General features: G+C 41.5%; 1 protein-coding gene across 6 annotated transcripts in view; it reads right to left on the reverse strand.

Annotated features, from left to right (window-relative positions):
• Positions 1 to 22,439, reverse strand: part of Dock4 (dedicator of cytokinesis 4) — a 381,158-nt gene that overhangs the window by 82,976 nt on the left and 275,743 nt on the right. For all 6 annotated transcript variants that reach the window (XM_055624110.1, XM_055624087.1, XM_055624080.1 and 3 more), the window contains 4 exons: positions 21,217 to 21,409; positions 14,648 to 14,775; positions 12,041 to 12,175; positions 4,304 to 4,402 (listed from right to left, as the gene is read on the reverse strand). In XM_055624110.1, coding sequence (XP_055480085.1) covers positions 4,304 to 4,402; positions 12,041 to 12,175; positions 14,648 to 14,775; positions 21,217 to 21,409 — 555 coding nt within the window. The remainder of the gene's footprint in view (positions 1 to 4,303; positions 4,403 to 12,040; positions 12,176 to 14,647; positions 14,776 to 21,216; positions 21,410 to 22,439) is intronic.

Genomic DNA, 22,439 nt, shown 5'->3' on the forward strand with positions numbered 1-22,439 from the left:
TACCCGAGAACTGCATTCTTCTAAAATTCAGTTTGATTTGGAGACGTATTTGGGAAAAGCTAAGACAAATCTTTCTCTGAACTGGCAAGAAAAGGGGGAAAGGAAGGGACACCAGGAATAAAGAATGGCAAGAATACCCATCTGAAATCTGAGCACGTAACCTGTCATTATAAATTTCAAATGTATATATCCCAAGACTTAGCAATATGACTTTCAGATCTATGGACCAAAATAAACGTCTTTCTCAGTTATGCAGTCTCAGGCATTCTGTTACAGCAACAGAAGATGGATTAAGTCAGGAAGCTGACTTCTGCTTACCTCTTCTAAAGACTTACAAGTTATTTGACATTTTAGCATACAGTCCAACATTGGTGTACATTTTCATCAAATAGCACTACACTTGGCACTTGCCTTATAGCTACTTTGTTAAATTTCAAACCTAAATGTAGAACTAGGAACATCCAATGATCCTCCGTTTATTAACTAGAAACACTTTCGTGTGTTTAAAGAGGTGACGAAGGAAATTCTCAGTAACATGAGGATAAACACTGGCTTATTGAAGTTCAGGGAAAGTTCACTGTCCTTAGGTACTGGGAATAATGGCATCAATCAACCTTTAAGGGTGCAGAGGATAAAAAAAATAATAGCTCAAGGGGGCTCAGAGGCATGCATAGCTCAAGGTTTGAGGGTCGCCATTATTGTTTATAGAAACCACATTAACTAGGTAAAAAAGTGACAGACTCATGTGATCTGAAGAGAAGCCTGAGTATTCACACTTATTAATAACAATAATGTGTGTTAATGTGTGTGTGTCTCTCTCTGTGTTCAATGAAACTTTTTTTTTTTTTTTTTAATAATAAGCAGTTAGGCCAGATTTGGCCATGAACTACATCTGTCAATCCCTAGAAACATTTAGACTTCCCAAGGCTGACTCTGGCTCACATGCATTGCTTTTGAGAAGTAAATGAGTTGGTATTAATCACTTACATGAATGGTCCTGCTTTATTATAGCTAAGTCTATACACAGTGTTTATTGTCAGAGGTCTTCATGTCTTTATTGTGATATCAAAATCTAAAAGGGCTCTAAAATGCTTTATTTTATTAGCCACTTAGCACCAAAAATCTCACCCAGATTATGCATTCCTCTGGAGGAGATGGTGCATTCTACTGCAGATCTCACTGGAGAGCTACAGGCTAACATATGGTGTTATGCTGCACATCAGCTCTCTGAAGTTATAAAACGCCGATTTCCGAAAAACCTCTGATGTAAAGGACTTCATATAAGGGGCCTGAGATCAATGTTATCACCTCTGGAAATTATTGCAGGAGAGTTTTAAGGGGCTCAACTAAGGTTACTTCAGCTTGGCACAAAACTGAGCCCTGGTAAGCTGACACTAGAAAATTGGCCTTCAGTAAATCAAGTCAATGGCCTCTAATTCACATTTTCTCCAGTTTCCTCTTTTTCAATCTTATACTAGGAAAGGTGAGCTTTCCTCACTCTTTTGCCATCTGCTAACTTCTCAGGAATCTTGTGGGCCAGTCCCTCACTATCTGTCTTTATCTATCTCTAACCAGTTATAATTACTAAACATCTTTCTGTCAGCCTCGGGTACATATAAATATTCCCCAGACATCCAACCTCTCTTTCAGCAGCTAGTTGCTTCATTCTTGAAAATTACCTATCCCATGACATCCATTATTCATTCTTCAATCCATGACAGTATGGCTCCCACGCCCATCACTACAGTGGAAGTGCTCATCTGGTCGCCAGCATCCGTGGACCTTTTCATCATTCACTATTCCTTGCCCCTTGATACTTCTGACTCTAGGCAGACCCTTTAACTCTACACACTCCTAGATGCTCACATTTACTCCTGGAATATCAATTATTTATAGGCTGATAGTTCCCAAATCTATACCTGCAGCCCATCCCTCTTTCTTGAACATTACATACTATCTACCAAACATTGCCTTTTCAATATCCTTTAAGTGGCTAAACTCAGCCTAAAACCCGATTTATTTTGCTCCCAATCCTGCACATTTACTCCTTCTTAATCTCCATTCTGTGAAATAGTACCAACAACCTCTTGGTGGTTAGAAAGCCTCGAATGAGCCAATGCCTCCTTTTTTTTAACCAAACAAACAAACAAACAAACTAATCAGACCCCCTTGAGCTGGAGTTGCAGACAGTTGTGAGCTTCCTGACATGGCTGTTGGGAATTGAACTCAAGTCCTTTGAAGAGCTGTAGGTGCTCTTAGTATCTCAGCTATTTTTTCTAGCCCCCTCCTTCACCTTTAACAAAATTTAAGGGTTGGAGAGAGTTTTAACATTTTTTTTTATGGGTCATTAAGTCCTGTCAATTCAAATTCCCAAATTTATTAACTCTGCCTCTATGACTGCCTCTATTTCTGGCTTCCTAGTACACTTTCTATTGCTATGATAAATACCATAGCCAAAAGCAATTTGGAGAGGAAAGGTTTTATTTTGGTTTACATGTGATAGTCTATCATTGAGGGAAGCCAAGGCAAGAACTCAAAGTAGGAAATGGAAGCAGAAGCCAACAGAGGAACACTTCTTTGTGGCTTCCTCCCTGCGGCTTATTCAGCCATCTTTCTTATCTAGCCCAGGTCTCCCTGCTCAGGGACAGGACCACTCACAGTGGCCAGGGCCCTCCAACATGATTAACAACTTAAAAACTGCCTCATAGACATTGGCCACAGCCCAATCTAACCTGGCCACTTTCTCAACTGAGGGTCTTTCTTCCTAGGTGACTCTGGCTTCCATCAAGTTGACAGCTGAAATTAACTCTGACATAAAGCACAGTCATTTCTAGCTTAGATTACCACAGCAAATTCTTTACATGGTTCTGTCTCCTGTTTGGGCCTTGGCTAATCCACTTTCAGTTGTGCAACTAGACAAATGTGATCACGTAACTCCCTTCTTTTTTTAAATTGTGTTTGAACTTTATTGCTTTATTTACATTGTAATCTTTTAAAACATCTACGTGGCGCATATCAAGAACTGTTCATTTATCTGTTATTTCCATAAATGGGAGAGCTCTGAGAGGGCCTGACTGTGGCAGCTGCTGTGGGTCCCTGCTGCTGCTCCCCCTGCTGCTGCTGCTGGTCCCTCCTGCCGCATTTACTATTACTGGATTGCTAGTTTGATGGATTGCTGGACAGTCTGATGAAGGCTGGACTTAGCCCTAGGAACCCAATGGCCCTAATCATCAGAAAGTAGTCTAAAGAGGTCTCCTTTCTCCTCTAACCTTTTTTTTCCTTTTGCTGACCTAGTGTCGGAGGTTTGGGGGGGGGGGTTGGGGTGGAGAAGGGTGGTAGATATAAAAGCCCAATAAAATAGCCAAAAAAAAAAAAAATACGCCTACACTCTTCCCACAACCTCTCTTCTCTCCCAGATCCATTCCTCTTCTTTCCCTTCAGAAAAGCAGGCCTCCCAGGGATATCAACCAGTCATGGCATAAAAAGATACAATAAAAGTAGACACATACCCTCATTTCAAGGCTGGATGAGGCAACTGGTAGGATCTTTCCCTTCTTAAAATTATCCTTTAAAATAAAGCCCGTACCCACTCCCAGATCTTTATGTCTTAGGATACTGTTTCTCAAGGCTGCTTTATATTCTAGCCAAACACCTAGGGATGTGCCCTCAGAGCAATGAACCAATTAGAGCTTTAAACACCAAGAAATTTAAACCTTAGTGGCTGGAGGCTGGGAAAGTCACATAAAACAAAACAAAACAAAACAAAACAAACAAACACCCCCCAAGAATCCAATAAATGTTTAAAAAAGAAAAACAAAACCAAAACCACCAATGGGGTATGTGCTATGTCAGGGCATTGAAGTGACATTTCATTTATTTGCTCAGTTAGCCATTCATTTCTCAGTGCTGGGGAACAGACCCAGTCGATTTGAATGCTGAGCAAGAGCTTTTCCTCTAAGCTGCATGTACAGCTCAAGCTACAGGTTAATTATGAGCGTAGTTCCGCATCTACACTCAGCCAAAACTTCCCTTGAAAAGCTTTCTGTTTTACTTTCCATACTTTGATGAGATGTGATTAAAATTTGATGAAAATCTTTCTCTAAAATAATGGCTTATAGATTTGTTTAATTAAAACAAAAAACAAAAATACAACTCAAGAGCCAATATAGAAAAGATCTGTTAGGACAACTGAGAAAACGCACAGCTTAATGGGAAGAGGCAGAACAACTGCCAAAGGACCATTCTGAACAGCAAAGCTGAAGGACAGGGAAAGTGGAAGAGAAAAAATGTGAATAGCACTTACCCTTAGTTCTTCTTTTGTATTGAAACTATTCAGAAGTTGCTGATAATGTCTATCTGTCATTTGTCGTAATAGGGAAAGGAGACAGGCAACAAATTCCCCCTAGGGGAAAAAAAAACACATTTTAAAGGAAGGGCATAAAAAAAAAAACCCATCACTAACAGTATGAAAGCTTGCAGTGGTCTCAAAGAGAAGACTTTACAAAGTTGCAATGGTTTCAAATTTAACCTGTGGTGTCTTTTTTTTTTTTTTTTTTTTTTTAATTAAAGACAGAGTTTCTCTGCATAGCCTTTGTTGTCTTGGACTCGATTTTTAGAGCAGGCTAGCCTTGAATGCACAGAGATCCGCCTGCCTCTGCCTCCCTGCATGCTGGGACCACAGGGGTGTGCCACCACACCTGGCTGTCTTCGTAATCTCTGCTATGTTCACATTCCTTTTCTGAATTCACAAGATCCCCTTCAACTCATCAGCACACTGGTCTTTTGACTCTCCAGGCAAAAACAAAGCCATGTAATGCACAATGTTGGTTTCACTCTCCCTCTAGGAAACGGTTTTTACTTAACAGCCACACTTTGTGTTTGAACTCTATGTACCTGACTCCTATGACATCCACATGAAATGAAAAAGCCATCCTTAGATTGGGAGTGCTATAAATTGCTAAAACTTGAATTTTCTAATACACTTCTAACTTGAAACTACTGTTTTTAATGCAACCGTTTTTACCTTACCTTCTTCTAAACAGAGAAATTGTATAAAGCGATGCAAGCACAACAGGAGAGGCAGCTGCTGGCTAACAGGGCACACAGAAGCTCACTGTAATTGAGACACTGGTTTGCACGTACATGGAAGACTACAGTATCATAGGAAGACTGGATACTGAAAGACCCGAAAAGCAGATTCTGCAGCCCAGGCAGCAGGGCTAGCTCCTCAAATGTCTTTCTGCCAGTTTTCACAAGAGCCTCTAGAACACCACTTAATGGTTATGTCAGAGAAGTCTGAGAGTCATGGTGTCTCTACGTGTCACAGTTCTGCTCTCTGTTTCCTAACTTGGCATGATGTGGGTGGCCACTGGGGCAAGCTCCCACTGCCATGAAGACCCAGCCACCCTGCCACTCCTTCCCTCTGAAATCCTGAACCCAAACAAGTCTTTCCTCCTACAGACTGTTTGTTAGGTATTCTGTGACAATGACATGAAATAAGTGATTCTGCAAAAGCTGCAGAATGGCCGGCTATCATGACTGCTACAGATACCAGTAAAGCCTCAAGCCATGCAGCTTCCACAGGCAGCAGGAGCAGCGGTGGCCGCACCAGCAAAGGGCTGGCAGGAACTCCCTCCTGGGCAGCCATTGCTGCGATAGTGGCTACAGCAGTGACAGACAGCTGAGAAGTCACAATTGCAGCCAAGGGGGGCACAAGAGTAGTAAAGTTGAGACAGAGAGAGACAGAGTGGAAAGCAGAGGCTGGAGAACAGAAGGCCTAGGAAGAGAACTGCTAGCCAAGGCTACTGACAAGGTTCCAGAGAGCTGTCAAGTCTTTATGGCAGATGGGCTTAGGCAGGCTGAGCCCAGACACTCTAACCCTGCATACACACGAGGGTTAAGGCATCCTGACTCCCCAGACATAAGGAGGCAATCTAGAGAGCGAGGAGTCCTGCTCCCTGGGACTCGCATGAGAACTGGGACACTTGAGGGTATCTCCTGCTGCTGCTCCCAACTGAGTGTCGGAGCCACTCTCCCTCAGACGCTGAGGATCAAATGCTGCCCAGGGCCAGCGTTTGTAGAGCTTCTCCTTGCTGAGCATGGTTTCTATCTACACAGAGCAAGACGATCTCAGCCAGCTGACCAAGAACAGGGGACGGAGACGGTACACTAACTGACTTTTGAGTGATGGACATGTTCACTATCTTATTTATTGTGATGGACCTTAGGTAAACAATATATCAAGTTGTATTTAAAAAAATATAGCATTTATCCTATTTCAAATATATTGTAGTCCACATCAACAAAAACTTTGCAAAAGGCATTGCTAACACAATGATTTATGGTAAGACATGTATAAGTTACTAGACTTTGCACTGTCAAGTTCATTCTTCATTAGTCTCGTGTTGGATGGACACTGTCAAACAGACAATCTGGTTTCACAGCCAGCAAATGGCAAAGCTTGCGTGAATGTCATGACTTTAGTTCTAGAAGCCTGTACTCAGTGGCTTTCTTTTCTGCTTTCAGATTGATTTTATGTAAGCAACACACTTGGATTGAAGGGGCAGGGTTAATGGTTCATATATAAATACATAAGAACCTATCTAATGATAATACTGTTAATGTATTATGTCTAGTCTTAAAAGGCAAATTAGCTGGTAGAAGTTCAATCAGTTTTTCTCCTTGGCTTCTCATATAGTATACAAAATATTCTAACTCATTTGCCACATTATTAATATACTTAAGTACTTATTCCAATACATCCTATAAGTATTAAAATACTTGCAAGTTTGAAAAACTATACATTATAGATCATAATTTTAGGAACAAGGATAAAGAGCAAAAAACATTCAATAGCTTATTATAATTGATGTACATAGATGAACTCTGAATTCAAGCCATTAATGATATCTGTTGTGTCTGGGCTAGACTCACTGAAAATAACTTATCATTATGGCATATAATTTCTGGCACATTTATTATATACTATTATTCTCAACACTTAGAATTCACTATCATTTGCCCACAAAATCTATTTTGGAATTTCAAGTCCTTGTCCAGAAAATTAGATGTCTTATATTTTACTTCTATCTTTTTCTACTACAATATGATTTTCTTTACTTTTAAGATCCTTTAATAATATTTACATGATTTGTCATAATTTGTTTAAAAATAATAGTTTAAAAAATCATTGGCCAAGATTCACTTACTTGACAAATTGCCTTTAAGATTCAATAGTCTTCAGCAGCTTGTAATCATTTTGTGTACAGAATACAATGTGTATTTCTATCAATAACTGTCAAGAATATTTTATGTCTACATCAGAAGACTTCAGAAAAGTTCCATTAAACATATGCCTGTGTTTTGTTGTTGCTTTGTTTTGCTTTCTGTTCAGGTATTTCCTAGATAATGCTACCCTTCTGAAGACTTAAGACAGGCGTGCTAGAGAATCTTAACCAGGGCCAGTGTTGAGCTGAGTCACCTACTACACATGCTTAACACAGTCATGTGCAAAGAAACATTTACACAGTGTAGAAAACTCTGGTAGACAATTAGTTGAGGGTGTGAGACAAATGGCCATTTATGTTGCTTTATAAAATATGCTATGTACAGATGTTTTTAAAAAAGCCAATTAAACTTTGAAAACTAATTGTAGAACAAGAAAAGGAACATTTTTTTTTTAAATAGTAAAAATACTACTACTACTAGCTGGTGGCACATACCTTAAATCCTAGCACTGGGGAGGCAGAGGCAGAGGCAGAGGCAGGTAAATATCTGAGTTCAAGGCTAGTCTGGTCTACAGAGTGAGTTCCTGGACAGCCATGGCTACACAGAGAAACCCTGTCTCAGAAAAAAAAAAAATCAGACAAAACAGAACAAAAAACCACTACCATTGTCTGGAATTGTGATCCTGGAAGCAGTCCTCATGCTGGGGTTTCTAGGGGGCAGGACACCAGCGTGGCTGTCAGAGCTCTGGAAAATGCCGTCCTGCCCTGCTTGCTGAAACTGATTTCTTTCCAGAGTGCTCATTTAGCAAGGGCACTGAGTGGGGCATGTGTCTGTGAGACCTGTGAGGTGTGCACTGTAGAAATGCCATGTGGAAACTCCCCGCTCATACAGCTTATTCTTTACGGAAAATGAGGAGGTGTTGCCTCCATCGTCATGTTCAGAGACAGCCTGCTTTGTGAATGATCAAGGCAACTCTCACAACAGAGTTATGGTATAGCCATGTGACTTTGTAGCAATGGGAATGTTAGTGTAAACTGCTACTGAAACAAAAACTAAGGCTAGAGTTTACTAACGGGGGCACTGCTTACATGCTCTTACAAGTTTAACCAAATCCTCATGTTAGCTCTGTGATAAGAATAAGTACTTTCTGTTTTAAAGACAAAGACACACTTAGAAAATTAGTCCCTTTATGAACTTCCTGCAGTTAGTAAAATAGAAAAGAAAGACTCAAACAAGGTCTCCCTTAATATGCTAAAAGTATGTCTGAAGGCTTAAAACCAAGGTTGCCAAGAAACTTGGATGTATTTCATAAAAAATTTCATCCCACTAACTTCAAGAATTTTGTTCTTCACACAACAGAGATAACACTCACTAATTTGGAGGCAGATTCTCTTAATCTGATTATCTGTCTGTCTATCTATCTATCTACCTACCTTTCTATCATCTATCTAAATATCTATCTAATCTCTCATCTATCTAAATATCTATCTAATCTCTCATCTATCTAAATATCTATCTATCATCTATCTAAATATCCATCTATCTAATCAATCTATCATCTATCTAATCCATCTATCATCTGTCTAAATATCTATCTATCTATTTACCTACTTATCTATCATTTATCTAAATATCTATCTAATTTATTATCTATCTCTATCATCTATCTAAATATCCATCTTTCTAATCAATCTATTATTTATCCAAATATCTATCTAATCTATCTATCATCTGTCTAACTATCTTTCTAACTCTCTCTCTCTCCCTCTCTCTCTCTCTCTTTCTCTCTGTATCCATCTATCATCTATCTGTCACGCATGCCTTGTTATTCATGGTGAAGCCAGAGGACAATTTGTGGGGAATGGTTTTGTCTTTCACAATGTGGGTCTTGTGGATCAAACTCCGGTCCTTAGAGATCATGGACAGGGTTGACCATTTCAGGTCCAGCCAGAGTAACACAGAGACTTCCACCCTCAGATGTCAAGGAGGCCAGAGGCCTTCCACTGTATCTTCACATACGTTGTGACCTGCCTTCTTTCTCCCTAGCTGAGTGGTATCACATAAATCTAGCCAAAACAAAAGCCTTCCATAAAACCCACAACCACATAATACAGAAACATTTAGATTTCAAAAGAAAATCATTCAAGAATCAAGGTTTCAAATCAAATGAAATAAGACTAATGACAGATGTCAACATCAAGAGCAGAGGGCCCTGGAATGATGTGGCACATAAAAACCAAGGCAAAAACGGTTCATGGATCTAAGTGTTAGTTACACAATTGTAGTTCTCTGAGGAAAATTATGAGTAGATAAAAGGGTGCTCAAACAAAATCAAACCATGGTTCACCAAAGGACAATTTAATAATCTGGATATCATTAGGATGAGAAATCTTTGCTTTTGTAGTCTCTGCTGGGAGTTAGAAAACAAGCTACACCTCGGCAGGGAGAGAGCCATTCGGCTGGAAAACAGTGCAAGACATGAAGAGGCTTCTCTTAGGTGGTGATGTGGATGGCAAGAGTGTAAGCAGGGTAACGCCACACGTCAGGAAGGAGGAAATTAAACCCTCAGTGAGAGGGGGCTGCACAGCTCTCAGAATACACCCAGACACTCACACAGGCACACAGGAACGTGACACCACATGCTGACAAGGGTGTTGAGAGATTACATCATACTGTGTACAGGTAGGAATGTAAAGTGACTTTGCCACTGGGGAAACAAGTTTGGCTGTTCCTTAGGAAACTGAGCATGTAGCTACCCTGTGATTTGGTGGCCAAATCCCTGGAAATTTCTAGTGAAAACTGGAGAATCATGTCCATGTAAAATCTAAATAAATGTACATGTTTATACTAGCTTTCTCAACACTACACAAACGCTGTAAAAAAAAAACCCCAGATCATACTGTGGTATATCTGCACCGTGGAATAATGCTCAGCAGTGAAGAGGGAAACAGGGTATACACAGCCACTTGGATGAATCTTCACAGAACTATGCTGTTGTTTTTTTTAAGCCAATTTTAAAAAGTCACCTGTGCTAAGTAAGATTCTATACATATAACTTAACCATGGAGCCATCTTTCTAGTTCTGGGATTTCTTTCTTTTCTTTCTTTCTTTCTTTCTTTCTTTCTTTCTTTCTTTTTCTCTTTCTTTCTTTCTTTCTTTCTTTCTTTCTTTCTTTCTTTCTTTCTTTCTTTCTTTCTTTTCTTTCTTTCCTTCCTCCCTCCCTCCCTCCTTCCTTCCTTCCTTCCTTCTTTTTCAAAATTATATATGTATTTATATAAATTATATGTATATAAATATATAATTTAAAATCTTAGTTTATTAAGACAATTTAACTTGTAGCAGCGATTTGGATGAAAAATGTCTCCCATGGGCTCATGTATTTTAATATTAGTCCCCAGATGTTGGCGCTGTCTGGGGGCGCTATGAACCTTTTCAGAAGTGGAAGCTGAGAGGAAGAGGTGTATCACTGAGGGCAGGCGTTCAGAGTTTATAGCCTCATCTTCTATTTTTTTTTTCTCACATAGGAAACAAAGAGAAGCCATAATATTTACACAAAGGACCTGTAATGTTAGAAAGAATGCCCTAACAATATTAGAAGACAAAGAACCTCCAAAGCTACCATTGAATTTGTTTTGTGTTGCCCATTTACAGCTGGGCATGGGGCCTGCCCTTAAGAGTGCTGTGTTTCCCCACTGAGGCTCCCTTGAAGAAAACTAATTTTTCATTTGCAAGTGTTCATCAGATGGAGACAGCTTCCAGGTAGGAATGGAGGGCGTCTGTCCACTTACCCTCTTAGCTCTAGTGCCCTTCTGGTGCAGACCCATGCAGGCCCTGTGCATGCTGCCCCAGTCTCTGTGAGTTGCTGTGTGTGTCAGTTCCGTTGGGTCTAAAAGCTTTTGATACCTTAGTGTCCTTCATCATCTCTGGCTCTTACACTCATTCTGTCTCCTCTTCCACAAAGTTCCCTAAGGATCCCAGACTTCTTAATTTTTAAATAAAAATGAAAATTATTTGTGTCTAGACTTTAACATTCTCAAAGCACCACAGCAAAATCTGTGAAGCTGACAGCAAGTGCTTAATTAATGCTTGTGTATATAGTTTACAATATTAGAGGGCCTATGGCCACAGCTACACATGATAGCTCTTGCTTAGAAGAGTACTGTTTAATAAACCTTTTAAAATTCATATCATGTGATTTTTTAAAACAGACCTTCTATGTGTACTGATAACTTGATGGTAAAGCACTTGCCATAAATAAGCAGAGCATATATGTGTATACACATGCATACTGTAAAGATGCATATTCTATACTCTGCCAGAATCACGTTATGTTAGCATCCTAAGACAGTCAAGCTTAAAAGTGCCTTGGAATTTGCCAAGTCAAATCTTCTGATTTACCACTATCAAACTGAAGAGTGAGAAGGTCAAGGTCCTGATAAGTCAGGGTGAAAAATCCAGGATTTGCACATAGGGCCTCTGATTCCAGTTGCTCTTCCCCAGTGCCTTGTTCTTTAGACAAGCTGGAGAATTAAACATTACCAAGTTGACAGTGAATATGAAACCCATAGATTAACTTAAATGTAGAAGAACAATGATACCAAAGTCACACTTCTGAAGTTCATACTTGCTTGTGATAGCATTTGCCTCCAGGCTCCCTAGCTTAGTTTTCCTATAGTAAAAGCAACCTCCTGTGCTCCAGCTCATTGTGGGGACCACGTTTCCTCACGGGCACACTGCAGTTTATTGCCAAGGGAAATGTAGCTATAAGAAGACAACCAGGCCCCTGCGTGAGCCTCGTGCTTATGGTCTTACGGTGACATCCTGGAACTGCAACCGCATGGCAGAGCTGGATGCTTGAGGCCGACTGGTGATCTCCAGTATGGTCCTGAGCAGGATATCCAGCAAGCTGGCCACGATCACGTCTATTTCCTCCAGCACAGACTTTTCCTTAGGAAAAAGCAAAATTGTGCTCAGGAGACTAGCGCTGCATGCACGGAATCTATCCTTAAACCCAGAATCAAAGAGGGGAGCTCAAGACAATGAGAGATGTAGACCTCAACTGAAAAGAATGGGCTCGTGGAGAAACAGAGCTTCAGAGAGTCCATGTCTCGCTCCAAAGCACACCATTTGGCCACGAAATGTAAGGCTGAGATACAAACAAAAAAGGTACAGCGATGTTGTGCAAAACACCAATTCTGTGGCCAGCCCTGCTCTAAGGAACCCATGGCCTTGGGCAACTCAGAGAGCTGCTCTGGGCTGTAGTCTTCTCTCACAGATGACCTCCTTAAGGCCTCACTGTGCTTACACTGAGTCTTCCCAGAATGGCAGTCTCACAGATCATTTTCCAAGGCTGACTTTCGTGCAAATGACTGTTTCCCCAGAAGCGGGTTTCTAAAAAGCCTCCAGGTAACATAAGGAATGGGAGAGCCATCTAGATGAGTATCCTTGGTCCCTGAGGGCCCTGGTCAGTAACCACAGGAGCGGTTTTCTCTCCTGAAATGGCTGAAACTCTCCACATTCCAGGACTCCAGAGGGAGTATCTGCACTGCATTGCAAAGAAGACATGGGTTCTTAACATAATTGCATGGGGGGAAAACTTCTGTGCACAATGGCTCCCTGCAAAGATACTTTCAGAAAGTATACTTTGAAGAAACCTATTGGATATAGGATATTATGTATACATTTACATACATACATATTCATACATATACATAAACATATATATAGATAAATATTTTTAATGATAAACTTTATGACTTGTAAGAAAACTCCCAAAGTTTCCCCCAGTGACCTTGTTTCTGTTCTAAATTTTTCATGAGTTAAGTCCTGATTTAGCTAAAACCTGACTGCAATTTCAAAATTTAAATAGGGGAAAAAGACAAAGAAATCATCTCTAGTCGCTGTTTGCTTTCTGCCTGTCTTGTGACCTGGCTAGCTCTCACTCGTGGTGGCTGTAACCTGACAGAACCTTCCAGTCAGGCCCAGCCTGTCCCTTTGTGGTCAAATGGTCAAAGAGGGATTTTCAAGGGAGGGCCAGTGCCTTCTCCCTGCCCTCACTGCTCCAGCTCATTCCTCTTTCCACTGGGCTTGGACTGCAGGGTGAGAGCAAACTGTCCCCCTGCCACATATGCCCTGCTCATCACGCTCTCAGATGCAGAATGCACAGCTTCCCTAAAATGTCACCCATTTCCACACCAGCAGGGCGCTCTCTCCACCACCTCCTGGCCATTCCCACGCCTGCTCTTCAGAAGCGGATCATAAACACAAAAAGAAGGGGGAACACTGTTCGAACTTTCCTGCAGAGCTGGCAAGCCCCAGGCTTAGCATTCAATTTCAAATTCTCTGTGACTGGTACCGATGAGCCCAGTGTTTAATCGCTGTGGACTGACATGAAGAGAACAGACTTCCTTCCTGTTCAGATTTCCTGTCAGACTCCAGAGCTGAGAGCAGCAATCTCAGACATTGTTCCATTTATTTATTCATTTTTTATTTTTTAATTTTTATTAATTACAATTTATTCACTTTGTATCCCAGCTGTAGCCCCTTCCCCTACTCCCTCCCAATCCCACCCTCTCTCCCTCTTCTCCCATGCCCTTCTCCCAGTCCGATGATTTGGGAGGTCCTCTTCCCCTTCCATCTGACCTTAGTCTATCAGGCCTCATCAGGATTGGCTTCCTTGTCTTCCTCTGAGGACTGGTAAGGCTGCTCCCCCCTTAGGCAGAGGTGATAAAAGAGCCAGCCCATGCCCATGGCAGCTCAGTGTCCAAGAGGGTTCCCCAATAATAGGAACACTGTTCCATTTATAAGGAAGCACACCATTGTTCTCACTCTGTGTGTGCTGTACTAACACACAATAATTACACTGTGTCAAGAGTCAGACAAAACAGAAATCCTCAGCGCCATAACAGACTACCGTTGGGCTGTGTGAATGTTCTACTGCAAGGTACTCCTAGTTTCCTGAGGGCTGTCCTTTCATTCTGTAATCTCCATGGGACCAGGCCCAAGGGCCATGGCCAAGTTCTGAGCCTTATCATGTGGCCTTTCCCAGAGCAGGCCCAAACCACCATACTCTGCATGCAGTAATTTACTTTTGCCACAGAGCGCGTTCATCTCATCAAGATTAAAGACACATGTGGGAGGCTTTGAGATTTCTAATTTTTCTCACTTGGTATTCAGTTCTTCCTGGAAACACAACTTTAGGAAGCCAGGTTATTCAAGGTTACACTAATCCCACAGTTTTGTTTTGTTTTGTTTTTGCTTTTTAATTCCTTCTGAGGAAACTCAAGAAGTCCAGCCTGGCTGAAAATGAGGCACGCCTCTGAGTGCTTCTCCTTGGAGCGACTCCCCTGAAGACATTTAAGATGTTATTTGCAGAAGCCGTTCAATGAGAACCTCACACTCTGACCCGCATGTACTTACCGAGCTGTTTTTCTTGATGAGGCAGAAGACGTTGCTAAGGATACGTGCGCACATGATCAGGTCCTTCTGTTCTTGCAAGTGAATGTGGAGGTGATGCAGCACGACAGGCAGGAGAATGTACCGCGAGTCTGCGAGAGAGAGCAGCAGTGTCCCACCAGCCTCGGCTGAGCCCTTGATGTCGTAATTCCAGTGTGACTGTTAGACTACTAGCACACGCTGTTATAGCGGCGGTGCTGCTATGAGCTTTATACTGAAAAAGAAGCACTTTGTCCCAATGCACCATTCCTACAGTCAGGAGGCCTCTGCTTCCTATCGCTCCCCCACCTGAGGGTGTTTCACCTCCACATTTCTAAGTCAAATGCTTCTCTTGCTGTTCCCCGCAATCCTCCAAAGCAGACCATCTACAGTGTCTACGGTAGAAGGGGACATAGCTTCTTACCTCTTGCCCTGCTCCCCGGTTTCTCGAGAGTTACAGCATAGCTTCTGGTTAATATTAGAAGTATGCTTTCTTTCTAGCATTGTGATTGCTAGTCCCCGCTACAAGACCCTATTTTTGCTTTGTTGTTCTCTTTCAGCATTCAGAGTTGCTGAGGAATTATTGTTATCCTTAGAATTTGTGTATTTAATACTAAGTACCTTGCCTTGGCCCTTTGAACCTGTAAAACAGTGGTTCTCAATCTGTGAGTTCCAACTCCTTTGGGGGTTAAAAGACCCTTTCACAGGGGTTGCCTAAGACCATCAGAAAACATAAATATTTACAATTATGAGTCTTAACAGTATTAAAATTACAGTTATAAAGTAGCAGCAAAAATAATTTTATGGCTGTGGGTCAGGTCATACCATTAGGAAGGTTGAGAACTACTACTGTAAAATGTCCTTTACTTGGGGAAGCTATCTTGATTTTCTTCCAGCTGAGACTTCAAATATATTCTAAAAGTGTGTGGTAATTTGAAGAGAAATAGCTCCCATAGACTCCTGTGTTTGAATTCTTGGGCATAGGGAATGGCACTATTAGGAGGTGTGGCTTTATTGGAGAATGTATGTCACTGTGGAGGTGGGCTTTAAGGTCATATATGCTCAAGCTACACCCAGTGCGGCACACAGTCCCTTCTACTGCCTGCAGATTAAGATGTTAGCGCTGTCAGCTCCTTCTCCAGCACCATGTCTGCCTGGTCACTGCCAGGCTTCCCACCATGATGAAAATGGATGAAACCTCTAAAACTGTAAGCTAGCCCCAGTTAAATGCTTTCCTTTATAAGAGTTACCTTGGCCGTGGTGTCTCCTCACAGCAGTGAGACCCTAGATAGAGAGCATGACTCTCTCAATTTTGTCTTCCCTATCTTCCCATGTTGTACGGCATTTTTCTGGTGACTTCCATACTTTATCTCCTATGCTTTCTACTTAATTTCTTAGTTATGTTCTCTCACAGCTCATTTCTTTGCTCAGGTCCAGTGTCACAGGCTTGGACTCTCTGCATCTCACTGAGACAGCACACATAAATTAGGGGCTTGAGCGATGCTCTCTGCATTATCTTTTTCTTTCAAATTATTTCTTTCTGTGCTCTCATTATGGCCTCTGACTTTCCCATCAAAAAGTTCCCCCAGTAGTTGGTGGGTTTTCACCATCCATTCATCTTTTTAAGCAAAGAAGAAAGAGAAAAAAACAGACAAACCAACTCATGCAACCCAGGAGTTAGGCTTAGAGTCTCATATTTCTTTTGATGCCAGCCACAGCACCACCAGTATAAGGATGTCTGGCCTTAGAAAAAAAGAGAGAGAAAGAAATAGAGAAAGAGAGAGAAAGAGAAAGAAAGAAAGAGTTAGAAAGAGAGAGAGAAAGAAAAATAGAAAGAGAAAGAAGGAAAGAAAGAAAAGAGAGAAAGAGGAAGAGAGAGAAAGAGAGAGAAAGAAAAAGAGAGAGAAAGAAAAAGAGACAAATAAAGAGAGAAAGAAAGAAAGAGAGAAAGAAAGGAGAAAAGAAAGAGAAAGAGAAAGAAAGAGAAAGAGAAAAAAGAAAGGAAAGAGAGAGAAAAGAAAGAGAGAAAGAGAAAGAAAGAGTATACAGAATACTAAAATTTGAACCTGTACACTCACTCAAAGCAGGCCTTCTGTAAGCAGTACACCCCAACAGGAACTTTACTCATTCACAAAGTAATGACTTTACAAAAAGAACCAGGGAAAGGAGCCTGGAACCTGAAGAACAGAAGTACTATGTCGAAATGTTTAATTAGAAGGAAAGGCAACGTTCATGTGATCAGTGCCAGCAGCTAGTGAACTTTAATTTCTAAAAAGTCAATTTGCAGCCCCCTGTTAAAATATCTATGGGCTGGGGCTGAAGCAAGGGAGATAAATAGTTCACCTGTATTGTATAAAAACAGAAACATATAACTATCTAGAAAATAATTACTTTTCTCCAGTGTTAGGATGAAACCAGCCAGCACAAAAGAGAGGATTAGAAGGTCAAGGCTGGACAGCCTGAGAGCTAGCATTCAGATTCTTACCTTCATACAAGAAACCCCTGTCCCAACAGGCCAGGCACAATCATGAATGTAAAAGTTAAAACCAAGCCCAGCTTCCCTGCAGGTGAAGACAAACTGTGTATATATTTAAAGCTAGTACCTGTCATCTAGAGTCTGCCCTTGAAAAAGACATTGCTGTCACACTCCAAGCCTCCAACAAAACTGACAAACAGAGGTCTCCATTGCTGTAAAAAGGAGGCCCCCCCCCTTTTTTTAATGATAAACCTAGCTGTTAGGAGTTCCCCATGGCATAGTCTAAGAAGATGGTGTGCAACTAAGAACCCTTGTAGCTTTCCTCTTTCAGCTTAAAAATGGTGCGTCTTTGCTCTCTCTGTCTACGAGCTTCAGGTAAGGACCCTCGGTGTTAGAATCTGTCCACAAAGAGTGAGGTCCATCAGCCTCAAATGCTAATCACTCCCTACAAGCTGGACCCCAACAAGGACAGGACATCTGCAGGGCACCAAGGCTGCTTCTTCAAATGGGAGACTGTGAGTGAGCGGGCAGGACTACTCTCTATGAAAACATGGTACTTAGCAAAGCTTCTATCTGTGGAGAATCTCCGGGGCTGGGAGTACCCAAAACTGGATCAAAGCCACTAGAAACTGCGTCACAGACGTGTAAACCTAGTTACACATCTTTTAGATGTTGGGACACAGACAGCACACAAGTAGAGTAGAAAGCACCTCAGATTTAGACAGTATCAGGATTTCAAAGGAAAACAATAGTGCAGTGTTGAGGAAGCTCTCTGTATGAAGCTTGCACATCACACACAGTGGCCTGAACACCACTGAGGATGTGACACAGATGCCATATGCTTGCCAATCATGCACCCTACTGGCCCCAAACTCCTATCCTCTAAGAGACTAACAAGATGAATGGTTCCCTAGACTTTCCTTCTAATACGTTTTCATTCACAAATATACCTCAGACCTACCTGCATAGCCCTTGGGTTCACAATGAGTGAGTTTGAATGCCATGGTCCCTTGCAACTCTCTCTAGGTTTCCCTAACAATACTGTGGAGAACCATGTGAATTATAAAAGGCCTTTCAGTCTTGCAAGACTGCCAGGGCCACTTCCTGTTTTTCTCTGTGAAGACAGGCTTCTTCTGGATATGCTGTACCCTATCACTCATGTATGACAGTCTTTGTTTTCTTCAGTGATGAGTCAGTGAATGTCAAGCGAAGCAGCCCTGGCGAAGTGAGAGAAGCTGGTTCAACTATGTTGACTGTGAGCAGCTTCTGCTTCTCCATCCTCCTCCTCCAAGGAGAGTGGTCCCCATGGCGAGGTTGCACAGGGTTCCTACCTCTTCCACCTCCTCCCTGCCCTGTGGTATCAACTTCCTAATCCTGACCCTGAGCCACTCCTCCAGCAAACCTTCACAGAGTTACCTGTGCAAACATCTTCACCAACTCACACAAAGACCTGATAAGCTCAACTTCTGGATTGTGCTGACCTCTCTTAAAAAGCTGTCTGATCTTGCTCTTTCTATTTTGTTTCCTGAAGGCTGGGAATCTAAAGGAACTGGGTCTGTGAAATAAATAAAATCCTCTCAAATAATTTCCTTACCATTGGAAACCCGATTTTGATGTTCTTAGCTAAACGTTTAGGGTAGGACTTTAATGAAGAATCATCTGTTCATGACAGGGAAAATACGGCAAAAATCACAAGTAAGTCCTATGAAACAAGAATCAGCCTTCCTTAGTCTGGGGAAAGCAGCATTGGTGCCTGAGTTAACTAGGGATGTGGTCGACCCCTGTCCATTTTATACCTCCGCTCCCAACCCTAGACAAGTCCCCGACCACCAAAACACAACCCTTCAGTTCCAAGAAACAGAGTTTGGAAGCTACCTGCAAAAAAATATCATTTCTTTAGTGGTTCTCAACCTTTCTAATACCACAACCCTTTCATACAGTTCCTCATGTGTGGTGACTCCCAACCATAAAATCATTTTCACTTCTACTTCATAGCTGTCATTTTGCTACTGCTGTGAATCGTAATGTAAATATCTGTTTTCTGATGGTCTTAGGCAACCCCTGTGATAGTCATTTAACCTCCAAAGGGGTCACAACACATAGATTGAGAACCACTACTTTTGAGTGATATGATTTTTTTTCTTTTAATCAGGAGAAATCAAAAGACTAAACTTTCTTTTACATTGGTTGAGGACTTACTGATTTCAGCAAGAGGAAAAAAGACGTTAGAAATAAGTCCCCCTCCACAGGAGAATGGAATGAGTGATGATGTAGTAAATTAGAAAACTTACTATGTAAAAATAAAATGCATGAACTCAAGCTACATCTCAGCATGGGATAATGTAAAACCATTACATCAGGTTAAGAAGTAATCAAAAGAGTGACATACACCATGCTATGTAAAGATAAAAAGAAACAAAAATGTGGGGAAAAGCCACACAACTTACTTAAAATAAAGAAATAAAAATAATACCCAGAATCTCTGATATTCTGGACGTTTCTATAAAGAAAATATAATATAGAAGTGATAAACTTTCTCTCTCTCTCTCTCTCAGAATTCACTGACTTAGAACTCAGAAACCCTCCTGCCTCTGCCTCTCAAGTGCTGGGATTAAAGGTGCATGTCATCAAGATCAGCAAGAGAATAAGAAAGTGACGAAATCCTTAAAAAGAGACCTAAAGTAACTACTGATCTTAAGATTTGTTCATGTTTTACTTACATGCTCTATTTTAATCTATATGCTTAAGATATTTTATGATGAAATGATGTATTTTTTCAGTATGTTTGATACTATATACTCACATAAACATTGAAATGGAAAAATAACTCCAGATGGAATCTTTCTTAAAAACTTCTTAGCTGGTGAATCTGATGGAAAATTCTTCAAGTAAATTTTAAAATTAGGCGGATACTTCAATATTTTCTTCAGAAAAAATAAAAGAAACTGATAGGCAACAGGATTTAATGACTGCCAGTATAGCAAAATTCATCTGGTAACTGACTGCTTGACATTGGCATAACACACAAGGCAGAGTATAAGGAACTTCCAGTTCCAGAAGGCAAACTATGCTGTCTGGATGAGAATGGCCCTCGTGGCTCATATATTTGAAGGCTTGGTCCCTAGTTGGTGGACTGTTAAGGAAGACTTAGGACACATGGCCTTGCTGGAGGAGGTGTGTCACTGGGGGGTGGACTTTGAAGTTTCAAAAGACTACACCAGGCCCAGTCTTGCTCTGCTCACACACACTGAAATAGATGCTTTTGGCTACAGTCATGCTTGCCTCCCCCCACGCTTCCTGCAGTGATGATCATGGACTCTGAAACCCTCTAAAAGTGTAAGCAAGCCCCGATTAAGCATACTTAAAAGTAAATTGCACTGTGGTACACGCCTGTAACGCCAGGGCTCGGGGAGGCAGAGGCAAGCAGATCTCTGTGAGTTCAAGGTCAGCCTGGTTTACAAAGTGTCCAGGACAGCAAGGCTACACAGAGAAGCCCTGTCTAGAAAAAAAAAAAAAGTTGCCTTCATCATGGTATCTCTTCAAAGCAACAAAACATTGACTAAGACACAAACTGATGGGAAACATTGAAAAACAAAGAGAGAAACAAGGATCATATCAGGTACTTTATGTAAACCTCAGAAGTAAAAGGTTGCTTTTCTCTTGAACTTCTAACAAGCAATCTACAACAAGGTGGGCAGGAGAAGCATGCCCATATTTTCACCAGTTGTAATGACTAATGTATTCAGTGCCCTCCCCAGTTCCCTTCCTTTATTTGCCATTGGGTCTCAGTGTGCACTTTGCTCAGGCAAGTGCTAAACTTCTAGCCTGGATCTGCCTGCTTCAGCCTCCTGAGTAGCTAGTACTGCAAGCATGAGCCACTGAGGTTGGCCTCTTCAGTCTAGAAATAACATCTTCGTAGCCACACTTCTGTATCAGACTGATAAGGGCATTCTCATCCCAATTATACTACTTTTGGCAACATGCATTTTGTTTTTAGTTGCTTCTTTGGCCGCTGGCCACAGATGTGAGGAGCGGCTCTCTAGACCCAGCAATTCACTGGAGAGAATTCCCGCTGTACCTGGGTTGGTGTAGAGCTGGCTCTCCACGGTTTTGCCAATGCACTGGAGCTTGATGGCCTGCAGGGGGTCATCCACATGTGTGATGGTCGGCAGGCTGCCCAGAGTGTCCTGGACCAAGTTGGCCACTTCCCGGACGTCAAAGAGCTTCAGCAGCTCTGAGTACACAGCAGGGAAGGAGCTCAGGAACACAGCCTGAAGACAAGAGGGGACTTAGATGAATTGCTGATACTATAAAAAATGAATGCCACCAAAGTTGAGTAATTGTCACACATATTTTCTTATGTAGAAAGAAACTGAGTATCACCTCTGTCACCTAAAGCTAACGGGCAAAGATTTAAACCAAAACAAAAGTGTGTGATAGATTAGGAAAGGTTTTAGAAATGTGCAAAGGAAGATGACAATTAAAACCAGAGGCCTTCTGGAAAATCACCCACATCAGCAAAACGACGGGCCCTGCCCCAGAAGCAGCCACGCACAGCGCAATTGCATATGCAGCTGAGTCCTGACCTGTGATAGCTGAGATTACATTTCTTTTTGGAGAAATTTTCTGCACTTCGCATTTAAATCTCATTTCTCTTTAAGGAGCCAGATACAGAAGTTCCCTAAGGCACTTGTTTTGTGATTTGGGAGGAAACCCCGGGCAGAACAAGAGAACTTGGCTATATGTAAAAGCCCTTCTTCTAATCAGCAATGTAGCTTCGGGAAGCCTTTTTGTCCTGTAGTCTTTAGTTTCACCACTGTAAAATAACAGCACTAGAACAGTCATTCATATTGCTCCAAGTATGGAAAGATCACAATTTTTAACGTAAGTAAACCTGTTTATTATTTTATAGAAAAAAAATCAATGCTATTATTAAATGCCAAAGAAAGAAAGAAAAACCCTAAAACAAAAACAACTGGGGTAAGACTGAACATCTTAGGCCGGCCTGCTTGAAGCCCAGAGATGGAAGGTAGTGAAGCCATCAACCAGGCTTAATTTGCTCAGTAAGGGAGGGGGCATATCTCTAACCTGCTGAGACTCTTGGGGCAGCTGGTTTTCCAGGATGACCTGTCACTCTGTGCTTGAGCAGCATGCTTTGATGATTCAAACATAACCAAGTTCAAAGCTATTAAGTTTATTATTTATTCAGTGCATGAGTGTGTATAAAAGAACCAAAATTCATTCCTTCCTTCCTTCCTTCCTTCCTTCCTTCCTTCCTTCCTTCCTTCCTTCCTTCCTTCC

The sequence above is a fragment of the Psammomys obesus genome, unplaced genomic scaffold, assembly GCF_907164565.1.
Source record: "Psammomys obesus unplaced genomic scaffold, mPsaObe1.curated_primary_1811, whole genome shotgun sequence".
In the NCBI taxonomy this organism is placed as follows: domain Eukaryota; kingdom Metazoa; phylum Chordata; class Mammalia; order Rodentia; family Muridae; genus Psammomys; species Psammomys obesus.